Source organism: Gavialis gangeticus, unplaced genomic scaffold, assembly GCF_001723915.1.
Source record: "Gavialis gangeticus isolate Ggan-Ray unplaced genomic scaffold, GavGan_comp1, whole genome shotgun sequence".
Classification (NCBI taxonomy): domain Eukaryota; kingdom Metazoa; phylum Chordata; order Crocodylia; family Gavialidae; genus Gavialis; species Gavialis gangeticus.
Window position 1 is genome coordinate 56,604,985 of NW_017729025.1, and position 11,839 is coordinate 56,616,823.

At 41.5% G+C, this 11,839-nt stretch overlaps 2 protein-coding genes across 4 annotated transcripts in view; one reads left to right on the top strand and one right to left on the bottom strand.

The window, feature by feature from the left end:
* The window catches only part of BBOF1 (basal body orientation factor 1), a 17,192-nt gene extending 5,486 nt beyond the window's left edge, over positions 1–11,706 (bottom strand). The window contains exons 1-10 of one of the 3 annotated variants that reach the window (XR_002097667.1): positions 11,592–11,706; positions 11,134–11,383; positions 9,430–9,495; positions 8,548–8,691; positions 6,676–6,756; positions 6,237–6,307; positions 5,645–5,789; positions 4,695–5,188; positions 1,482–1,586; positions 18–152 (exon numbers count right to left, since the gene is read on the bottom strand). Coding sequence is in view for 2 of the 3 variants with exons in the window: in XM_019518841.1 (XP_019374386.1) it covers positions 78–152; positions 1,482–1,586; positions 4,695–5,188; positions 5,645–5,789; positions 6,237–6,307; positions 6,676–6,756; positions 8,548–8,691; positions 9,430–9,495; positions 11,134–11,383; positions 11,592–11,623 (1,463 nt within the window). In the remaining variant the exon portion in view is untranslated. Of the gene's footprint in view, positions 1–17; positions 153–1,481; positions 1,587–4,694; positions 5,189–5,644; positions 5,790–6,236; positions 6,308–6,675; positions 6,757–8,547; positions 8,692–9,429; positions 9,496–10,983; positions 11,113–11,133; positions 11,384–11,591 lie in introns of those variants that run through there. The other 2 variants (XM_019518841.1, XM_019518842.1) reach the window with 2 other exon arrangements.
* A 66-nt stretch (positions 11,707–11,772) lies between these two features.
* Positions 11,773–11,839, top strand: part of ENTPD5 (ectonucleoside triphosphate diphosphohydrolase 5) — a 55,666-nt gene continuing 55,599 nt past the window's right edge. The window contains exon 1 of the mRNA XM_019518847.1: positions 11,773–11,831. The gene's annotated coding sequence lies outside the window, so the exon portion shown is untranslated. The remainder of the gene's footprint in view (positions 11,832–11,839) is intronic.

Below are 11,839 nucleotides of genomic sequence, written 5' to 3' on the forward strand. Positions count from 1 at the left end.
GGGTGGGGGGAGGGGGAGGGGAGGTGCTCAGACAAAGGAGTACCTAGATAGAGTGATTAAAAAATGTAGCATTTTACCCAGTCTTGTCTCTTTTTCCAGCACTAGTAATAACAGCAGCTGGAGCCAAAGGGACCAAAACTTGTTTGCCTTTTCTGTGAAGAAGAAACAAAAACATGAGACATCTTAGTTAAGCATGGCCTGTGCTAAGAAGCTTCTCCTATTCCACAGTCATCTCTCTAACACAAATAGCAACAAGTGTCCTGATCTGCTGCCAAGGCATTTGTGCCACTGCAGTGTCCTGTATACTTCACTAAATTAAATCTAAACTATCATAATATGTTTTGCTGATGAAGCTTTCCCCCTTAGTAAGAAGTGAATGAGAGCTCAGGTAGAAAAGAGAGTTACATGCAGAGTTCAGGGTCAAAATGCAGCAGCTTCTGTTTTGCTGCCCAGCTGAAATCACAGGCATACAGGGATAGCTGTTCCAACTCCTATTTATAGACGCTGGATTATCTCCACTGCTTAGCAGCTGTGAACACTTGAGTTACAGTCACTGAAGTTAAAAACTGACTAAACAATTAGCTCACTAAATTCATTCTTCTCCTGCTCCCTGGAACAGATATTTGCTTCTCTCACATATATATAATTTTAAACTGATTTTAGTCTAAAACAATAAGAAATAAGCCAAAAATGAGAGTTTCTGGTTTTCTAATTAGCAGATCTGTTGATAAAGCATGAGAAATTGCATAGAACACAGTGTATCCCCAAATGAGATAAACATAAAATATATGATATCTGAAACAATATGCATAGTCACTACCTACATTAAATACGCACACAATTAATCTTCATTGATATAATAATGTGGCTAAGTATTTCAAGAAATGAGCGCCAAGAATGAGAATTTTATTCCTATGCCAGCCCTAACATCCTCATATTGTACATACAATTGTGTACACACATGTACACCTGTATGAAAGTTATGTGAATTTAAATTTAAGAGTTTGTATATGCATTTTCCTCAGGTTTGTGTACTTACAAATCCAGAACATACTTCATTTTGTCGATGGGACACTTTTGTAATTATCTGTACAAATTATTTAAATTGCTTGCTAAAAAAAACAACCCTAATTACTAGTTGACCACTGTAAATAAAATTAATTCCATTATATTGGTCTAAATGGATTCTTTAACCTCTTGACTAGTATAGCTATTTTTTTTCTCTTCAGAGAAATATAATATTTTTTCTAGTTCAAGGGCACTAATGCTGACATACAAATAGATCAACCTAGTCAGACCAAAATTAGGAAGGTCTCTTTTCCAAATTAAACAAAAATAACTCTGCCACAAACTGCATGATAACTATATAGACTAGATTCTGAATTTTCTTGGATTCCCCCACTCTAGAGCTATCACTATCCCATCCTGGATTCCATAACAGGAGATCTCTGCAGTCAGCTCTTAAAGAAATAGAGCATTACCGTTGATTCAAGGCATTAATTTTTGCAAACAGTGCCCTCAGAACACATTCCTTCTGTTCCCAGGTCAGCTCACTGATATCGACCTTCTCTAACTGGGTATCTGTCCTGCAAAATTCAAGAGAAGATAAATGCTATTAGGAGAAAAAAAAAACAAAGGAAAGCCCTTAGTAATACCTATAACATATCCTGCAATTTCTGCACACGTAAAAAAGGGATTTTCAATCCTCATTGTGAAATCCCTGCATTTTTTTAAATGTCCCTCAGCTGCTCAGTGATATGTAGGCACAGAACCGAATCTTGGACTGTTAGGAGAGGGACTGCTTAATCAATCTTCCCAACTTCCAATGTCCTTCATTCTCTAAACTGGTAGGGTGGGACAATGGTTCAGGAACACAGCAGCAGTTGCCACCTTAGATCAGACCTTGTCTGGTATCGTTTCTCTGATAGTGGCCAGTATAGGATGCTTTTGAAAACGGGCAAAAAATCCCATAGTAGTCAGCTATGAAATGCCAGCCTCTGGAGGACAGTTCCTTTGAAGTCCTCATAAATTAGACTTAAATTCTGAAGCCCAAGAGTTTGCATCTTATCTGTGTGAGTGTGTGTTTTTACTCACCACTGTAACTGTAGATGTTTTCATTATCCACATATAATTCTAAGGCTTTGTTCATCCTATTAGACTATTCACTTTAATTATACTTTGTAACAGTGAGTTTCATATTGTACGTTCTGTGTAAGAAAGCCTTTTTTAAAATCAGTGTTAAGCATGTCACCGTTCCCCTTGGTCTAATATTACAGCAAGGTAAAATGAGCACATAATTTACTTTCTATTATTATTCATCATACTATTGACCTCTCTCAAATCCCCCCTTGTTTATCTTTACTTTAAAACAAACAACCTCAGTCTTTTCCCTCATTTGTGTGTGGAAGTCTCTCCAGATCTCTAATCACTTGTATCTTTTTGAACTCCCACTATTTCTGCTGTATTTTTGTGAGATTGGGTGCCCAAAACTAAACACAACAGTCCAGAAGACAGCACACCACTGATTATATTATAAAATATTGTGTTACTTCCCCTCTCATTCTTTATGCATTTTAACATTTTGTTTACTTTTTCTGCCCACTGCTACACATAAAATAGAGCTTTTAACCAGGAATGAGATATAGAGCCTTTGACTGTCAATTAATCTGCAGCACGCTTGACCTAAATTTTCAGGCAAAGCACTTATATTTGCCTGCAATGTAATGGAAATTTTCATAATCCTATAGCACTTTTAAATAAGTTGTTTAGTTAAACAGATTTAAAAGTACAAAAAAAATCAGTAGAATAACTTGGGCATTATTGTTTTTGACATTATATTACATTTATTTCATAAGATTTGCCACATTTTCTGTTTTTGATATATCTAAATTTTTTGTCTAGACTATGTAGAACTGCATTGTAGAAATCAAGGGGAAGCTGGAGGTTTTGTCAGGGGAAGGATGAAATTGGAACTTTTGACATGAGAGGCACAAGAGACTGGACATTAATTGGAAGTTTCTGTTACCATTATCAGCAGGAAAATAAATAATGTTGGTATTTTAACTGTCCTCTTCAGGTTAGTGTGCCCTTGGAATGAATAAGTCAATCCCTCCCAGAGCTATTCTTCCAAACTAACTGCAGACTCAGGAAGACATTACTACATTGGTTTTACTCTGGACACATTTGCAAAAATGTCTGCATAAGCAAGAATGCTAGATATGCATTATTTGTAGAAGGAAGTCTTATGTTCTAAAGTTCTATTACATAGCAAAGAGCAAATTCCACATCAAATTCTGCAGCCACAGAGTTGTGAAATATACAGAGCCCTATGTCTAGCTTATCATTTTGAATTTGATCCAGGACAGTAATAGAAAAAAGTGATAGCTTGATTGAAATGACTTGGCCCTTTTCTAGGTGACAGGTTTCTAAATCAAAAGTGGCATTAATTAACCATCAGAAATATTACCAAGGACTATGGTAAATGAGTCATAGAGACAAAACTTCTCTTTGGTTTTCAAATAACTAAGAAAAGGTTTGGGGACACTCTAGTAGCATCATGTGGGAGAAGTTTGTACTTCACTGTTCATACAGTACTTATTCCATGGCTTGATACTGCTTTAACTATATAATATATGGAACTTTACATTGATCCAGGCATGTAACTCCATGTCACCTTATCTGATATGGTTAGCAGATTAGTATTCCAATATGTCTGGAAACATACTGGGCTATATACAACCACACTGAGGCAAATAATGCCTATGAAGAAAATTAAGAAGGTCTGCCACATCACATGAAGCTGCTTGTTCTACTGGCTGGAAACAGAGAATCCACACCTCAGTTCAGTCAGCAAATGCAGGAGCAAGTATTGTAGTGTCTTTTCTCTTGCCTCTAAGTTCAAGGAAGCTACAGAGCCAGGCATCTTCCACATCCAGTCTTAACCAGGTAGCATGAATTACAGGGAAAACTGAGAATTTAATTATAACCAAGGAAGGACCTTGTAACCCAGAAAAGCAATACAGCACGAAGATTTATATATCAAATACTGAGAAGGAAGCATGGAAAATTTGTAAACTGTTTTATGTAAGTACTTGTCAATAGATCATACCTCTCACAAGAAACACTCATAATTTTCTCCCTTTTATTGTAGTTTTTGCTGGCTATTGCTGGCCTGCCAGGGTCTGGCAATGGATCCCACTTTAAGTCTAGCTAAGGAAAGCCTTGGTCCTACCTTTCCGCACACTGCTCCCTCCATTAGATGGATAAAAGAATCAGTTGCGGATCCAGGTACTTACTACTAAGTGTTCACTCTTCAAAAATGTGTGGGTAACCCTGCCCTATGAAGCCAGAGAACTTTAGTATCTGGGGCTATTAATGTACTATTGCCCTGAATCTCTCCTTTTGTGTTTTTCAGAGATGCAGCAGTCCTGACACTTCCATACCCGTCCTATGGAATCTGTAGTATCCTTGCTGAACATCTTCCCTCCTTACAACTATAGCAGCCTCCTTAAATATTCCCAATCTGGGTAAGATTATTGCATATACATTTTTTAGGCTCAGACCTATAGAAGGGTTGGAAAGGACCTTGAAGGTCTTCTAATCCAACCTCCTGCATAGATGCAGGATTTGTTAGGTTCAATTCCTGTGAACCAGGGGAATGGGCAAAATGGTTTCTATTGTTTCAGTCCATGTACCATTTTTCTGCCTCCCATGGATCGCTGTACATGTAATTTGTGCTGTTGAGGTGGCCCTTAAATGTTCTGATGTTAGGGTACTCTTCTTTCCCTGCAAATGCCGCCATCATTTTCCTCTGATAGGCAGTCTGGGCCAACTGCCTGCAACGCTTCCTGCTGGTTATTATCTCACGCTTCACCTGTTCCAGAGCTTCTAGGAAGAACCTTTCCACCTCAGTCCTTTCATCCAAGATGTTCTTGGCCAGTTTTTTCACTCGGTTCATCTCCCGATCCTTCATCTCCAGCAGTTGCTGCAGCTTGTTAACCTCTACCATACCTGCCTGGTTCTGCACTAAGGCCTGATGCTGTGTTTTCTGAATTTCTGTTTCAAACTCTCTGGTCATGTGATGTAGGGCTGTCTCCAGCTTCTCTACCTTGTGCTGCAAATCCTGGATCTGGGCTTTCTGCTGAGTTATTTGAAGGATCTTTTCCTGAACCAAACTGTCATTTGTTTCCTAAAGAACAAGAGAAAAGTATTTGGATTTTTATCTTAGTCACCCCAAACTATTAGATTTCTTCTGACAATGGCAGCACACGATTTACATCAGCATGGTAGATACTCTGGTGCCATCACACACTGGAAAGCAAGTAGTAAACTGGGCCCTGGACTCTGCTTATGAGAGATGCAAGTGGAAGACTGTCTTAACTGAACACTTGCCATTGCATACTTACAGCACATGGAACTGCCCAGAGAGGGCGCCATGGGAAACCTTTTCTCTTTCCCCTTCACAATTGGCAGAACAGAATAAGAGCCTGTTATTTCTTCACACAACTTCCAACTCCCTTAAATTATGGAAGCGTCTGATGGGGAAGATGTTAGTGCCAGTGAACTAGAATCTCTATCCAGGCTTGGATTTCAAGGGCTTCTTTCTGGGGGAGCCTGAAATAAAATTAGAAACCAGACCAGGAACCTTCTCCTGCAAGAGAAGAGCCTTGTCCTCCTCCAGCTGCTTCTTGATTTTTTGTAGCTCTTCTGACTCCTTCAGGTGGTAAGCAAGAGCCTCATGAAGACGAACATTCTCCTTGAACACAGCTCTCCCAGTGCTGTTCAACTGCCTGAACAAAGGAAACAAAGAATTTTCCTCAAATTTATTTTGTTCTTCGTGTATTAACATCAACACTTCAATGTCCTAATTCAAGATTAAAATTAGTTCATGAACTCTTTTTAGGCTGTGTCAAGTGATATAGCTTTTCTTCCAGCACTGGGAGTAGACAAGACAAGGGGGGGATCATGAGAGTATCACTGAGACAACATTGCCAAGTCACATACTTATATAGGTATGTCAGGGTGGTGATGGTGACTGTTTTAAAGTCCAAAAGGTCCTTTACCATTTCGTACCCCTCCCCCCAACCGCCCCGCCATGGCCCTGCTCAGTACTGTGATGTGGCCAGCATGGCAGTTACTTCTAAGGAAGAAGGGCAGTTATTTCTAAGAAAAAGTGTTGCAGTGGTTCTGCGACTTCTCTTTGTAACTGGGGAACAAAGAAAGCAAGTGGCTCTTACATAATTGCCTCATGGTGGGCTCTCTCTGCCAGAATTACTATCCTCTTCTCAGCATCTCTTTCTAGTCTTTGCTGAAAGGGAGAAATACAGACTTAAACCCTTGTCACCGCTACAATCACACACACAGCAGTTTTCTGAAATTGGGATTAAATGGCCCCTGGCACAAGCCTGTGTCCTAGGAGCAGTGAGTGGTGACTAGTCTGAAGCCCTGAATCCCCCTTGCTCCATGTGAGAGTAGGGAAAGAGTGGTGGTGATATGATCTCTCAGGGATTCTGACGCTTTCTTTCTTTCTCTGGAAAACTGTTGCCAGTTCCTAAATTATCTCATCATATTTTGACAGATGTGAAGGATCATAAAACTCTCATCAAAGGATGGCCAAAGCTACAAAAGTCTGAGCCAAGAGGGAAATTCATACTGCTTTAATCAAAGGAAGTATACCTTTTCCTCAAGAAACTTCTTTTCTAGCCTTCCAATTATCTCCTGATGTTCCCTGTTTGAAATCTGCATACTTTCTTTTATCTAGGATTTAAAAGAAAAAACCTTTAACAAAGGGCGTACTCTTTCAGCCTTCTACATAAAAATGTAAATGAAATTTACTAAAAAACACTTCCCTTTCTTTCTTTCACTGTCCACCTTGTTGTCAGATCCTTGCATAATTTCTGTTACTTACTACAGAACGTCTTTTTAGTTATGGTGTATTTTTATTTCTTTTCCATAGTTTACCTGCTCTTATATTTTCACATCACTGGCAAGCTTCTTTAACATATTCTCCATTATCTGTTAATAAATATCCAGAACACAGCACAGAACTCTTTCTAGTTTTGATTAAACTCTTCCCACTCAATTGGTCATTTATATCCAAAGCCCAGAAACCAGTACATAAGAATGTATTTCATATCTTACTTTAAAAAATGCTTTTATTATTTGTACTGTGGTACTTCAGTTATAGATCAGGGCCTCTGGGTGCTATACAAATATATCTTAAAAGACAGTCCCTGCCCTGAAGACTGTACAAACTAAGTGACTAACTTGATGGTACTACCTCTGTATTCCACTTGTGGCAGCACTGGTTACTGTAAAATCTATTACGTAACATTTACAAACCTATGTTATTTATAGCCCAAACACTGGGCTCCCCACATCTATCCCTGAGGAGAACATGTAGCAGCAGGCCCCGGAGTCCTTGCCTTGTACAGATATATCTGAATCAACTAATGGCAATGCAAACTCACCTTTGTGACATGCTTTGAGATCTATGCAACCCCCCTCCCCGCAACTATGGGTCTGATGTACGTTGTACAATATATTATAATTAATTATGCTTGGATCTGACTCTCTGATTTGAACACTTGCTATGTTTGTCCCCAGCACTGAGGCTAACTAGATGTTTCATAGCAATTTGTCCACTTTTGTAGTGATAGCAGAGGATGCTGAAGAAGCCACCCAGCTGAAGCTGAAAATAAATATCTGTTTTAACCAGCCAAGTCTAAGAAATATATTTTTTCTAGTTCAAGGGTACTTATGAGTTTTTTTAGCCCACCCAACAAAAGGAACTCTAGCTCTGGAACTTGTACCTTGCTGACCTATCAGTTTTCTCAGCTTATGGAAAAGTCTAACACAGTGATGTTCAACCTTTGACCTGCAGAGCATGTAATCTGACCTGTGAGACATCTCACAAGTCCAGAAATTTGGTGGCAGGGGAGCAGTATCAGCATTAATTGCTCCCAGAGCCATGACAATTAATGCTGCCACCCCTCCCCTTTTGCCAAATCGCTAGGTCTGTGTGGAGCCCTGTAAGCCAGATGATATGGCCCCATGTCATGTACCTGATTATGCCAATGCACACTTAGGCTGCAGCCAGGGTTGATTGGTACACAGGGTTGATTTCCTGCATAGGGTCACAATGCGGACAGATTTGGTACCCAGGATGACGCTGGTCTGTCAGACTGCACACAGACTGATGCTGCATACTGACAGCCCACTGGATCAGGCCTGTGGATCAAACCCACAGGGAGAATCTGACCTGTAGACCAGCCCTACACTCTTCATCCAGCTTGAGGAGCTAAAGACATTGAGCACCATGGTTGAACATATACTCTGTTTGCATCTTATGCTCTGTTCCTGTCAACCAGTCCCCACCCTGTTAAAGTGGCAGAATCAATTCTACATAAAGCATTACAATCAAAGTCCTAAGGAGTATGTGTTTAGGACTCGCACATGTTATAGTGATGAATGAGCAATCTTTATTAAGCTTTTGTTTGTATGGGATGTCACTAAACCATCTAAAGTTAACACTTATGGCAAACTTACATCTTCTAATTCTTTCTCCATATGTGCTTTCTTCTTGCGAAATTCCCTTATAACTTTCAGTTCTCCTTGAATTAAACTGATCTCTCTGGCCTTTTTGTGGAATCTTTCTTCCAGTTCTTTTAACTGATTGGAGTAATATTCTGTCTGCAGATAAAAGATTCTCAGTAAAAGAAGAACAAGACAAAGCTAGGGCAACTCATCAGCAAGAAACAGACAACCAATGAAAATGAAGGGCTAGCACCAACCTGATGTGCAAAGTTTAAAACTACAGGGAATTATAATGAGAAGGAAAATAAAAAAACAAGTTGAACAGTATCAACAAAATAGAGAGCTTAGAAAATAATGTTAGGTTTAGAGCTGTCTTTTAATAACAGGCCAGTTTGCTGCCTGTTCTTTGCTGCTTCTGATTTGAGGCTCCTTCAGGAGCTCTCTTCATGTAATTTTTTAATTTAAGATGTGGATTATCAGACTTCTGTAGTCAGGGTTTGTGGGTAGATGCAGTCTGGTAAACAATAACTTCTCATTGTAATGGACTGAAAATCTACCCAGTGATGGGCTTGGGCTATCAACAAGGGACAAGGGAAAACCAGAACAGAAATCAATTAATTTTTATTTTGCTGCAAATGAGGAAGGTTTCTGTTCTGTCGCTACCCACATCCTTCTCTTTCTGGGTACTATTGCTAATATCTATTACAAAGATGCTACTAGTTAGGAAGCCCTGGTATAGCCCCTGCACTTCCTTTTTGTACACCTTTTCATGAAAGGTGTTTTACCTCAAATCCTTTAATAAATCTTCATCTAACTTGTTTATCATCCTCAGATCAAAACCAGTGCTCAGCCTATTGTGAGAGCCAATGTGCTTAGGGGAAAAGGTTCACACACCAGCTTCTCACTCTCTTCTTGGGCTTGCTGCTTCAAATCAGTTAGCTGCTGCTTCAGTTTATCAATCTGTAGAAGATAAAAATCAAGGAATCATCATCACAGATAAAACTCTCCCCATTTGCTTTTGTCTCCTAAAACCACTTTATGGGATTGCACCAAGGAAAAGGTAACAAAATAAAAAAGCTCCTTTATGTATAGTGTCAGAGGTTAGGTTAAAGAGACACTCTTCAGTTGGATTAAATGTACAAAACAATCAAGGACTTCAGACCAAAACCAAGACACATAACAAAGGTACCTAGGAAGCTTCTCACAAATTAAATGGGTGGAGGGATTTATTATATGTTGTTTTGGGTAGGGGTATGTGTCTATGAGAGGCAGAAAAAAAATACAGAAGCAGATGAAAAAAGGAAGCAGAAAAAACAGACACAGCCACGTGACCCAAAATAAACCCCTGAGACAGAGCTTGGAGATGTTAGCAAGGAAACTGCCTCCTATTATTTGATTCCTCCTGTATTCAAGGAAACATCTGCTTTTGTACATTTTTTGGAAATGAACAGCAATTGTCATCACATTCTCCTAACTGGAAAAATTTGCAGGAACTCACATTTTTGGCTGGCTACTTGGATCAAAACAAGGAACAGTAAAATTGAAGTGAAAGAGCTCTGGATGAAGCAAATGACAGCAGTAAGGGAGACAGTGTGGAACCTGTGTATTGACCCTATACTGATTCTCTGTTGAGGGAATTTAGGACACTGCAGGGCACTATGGGGTACAAGGGGAAGCAGAGACTCTCAAAATCTGTCCTCTAGTCTTTTGAATTGGATGTTTGGAGTTGCTGATCTTAGATCCAGATAATAATTGTTGCTGTAACAACCACATAACATTTCCTTAAGAGAACAGAAAAAACCTTCTGCTGTAACTGATGTCAGTGGATCCCTGTGCAATGATACACAGTGATGTACCACTCCTGCTCTTAACAGCAAATTTGTGTACCTATGTTTGACTCCATGTATTTGAAATATGGCCTGCAGGTGGCAGAAGGGGCTTGGTATTCCAGGTTTGTAAAAGGAGGCAATCTCATTAACAGGTGTAGCTGTGTTAGCCTGAAGACAACTCTGGAGTCCTCTGCATTTCTTTAGGAAACTTATTCATATTTAAAGGGCTTCCTTTGACTACTTAGCACTGTTTGCAATGATTTCTGTGGCCATGCAGTCACTTTTGAGAACAACTTCATTGCAATGGGCCACAATGGAAATGATCCAAAGAAAGCTACAGAAGGTATCTATAACAGGTGTCTTGTTTCAAATATGCTCAGCTCATCACATCTACCAGCAGCACTGGCTGAAAGCAGAGTGGGGTTGGTAAAGTGCTGCACCTTACCCCCCGTACCTGACACTGATATAGCTCCTTGGAGCAGGTGCAGACTGCCTAAGGTGTACCTTGACTGTTACTATCTAGGTTACCTTTGGCTTATCCCACTGGGTGCTACAAAAAACTCTGTGTTGTGAGAAGAATCATGTGTGTGCCATGAGAGATGGGACCTCTGGCCAACACATTTGCAAGGCCTGCAGTGGAGTCAGGAGCTCCTTTTGACCCTGCTGTATGTTCACCCATGAGACTACTGCACAGCAGAATGATCAGCCTTAGGGGGACAGGGAGTTGATGCAGCATGTTGCCCAGGGCTGCCCAGAGCCCTGCACGCACCTGCTTGTCTTTCTCCACGTCCTGCTTCTTGAGGAAGCTAATCACCTCCACCGTGTCCTTCTCCACCCGGCGCTGCTGCCAGGCTAGGTCCTCGTTTTTTTTGGCCAACAGGCGGGAGGCCTCGCGGTACTCGGCCCGGGAGATCTCCGTCACTTCCAGCCGAGCCTCCCATAACGCTGCGCTGGCCTTGGCCCGATCAGCCTCCGACTCCCTGTCCACCTTGACCTCCCCTGGTGTCCCCTTCTTTGCTCTGTGGGAACAAGCAGAGGTGGGAAGGTGTGCTCCCTCGTCCCGCACCCCCACCACTCGGCTTCCCTGACCCCACGCACCTGGCCCTGTTGCCCTGGTTACCTGCCCCCACCCCCGTTCCCCTGGTTAGTGCCCCGTCCCCTCCCTTCTGTTGCCTTGGTTACCTGCCCCCGTTTCCTCGGTTACCTGCCCCCCATTTCCCTGGTTACCTGCCCCGCTTCGCGCCCTTCCCTTTCGGCATCCTGCCACCCCGCAGCCGACGGGGAGCCCCCGCGCGGGGCCGTCCTCTCTGCACCCACGGAGCAGCAACGAGCCGCGACGCTTTGCTATGGCGACGAAGCGTTGCAGGCCGGCGACGTCACTGACCTGCGACCGCAGGGTCACCCGTTGCGCGCTGACGTGACGCGCGCACCGGCGAGATGGGGAGTCCCGAGCGCTGCCCGGAGCCGGTGAGTGG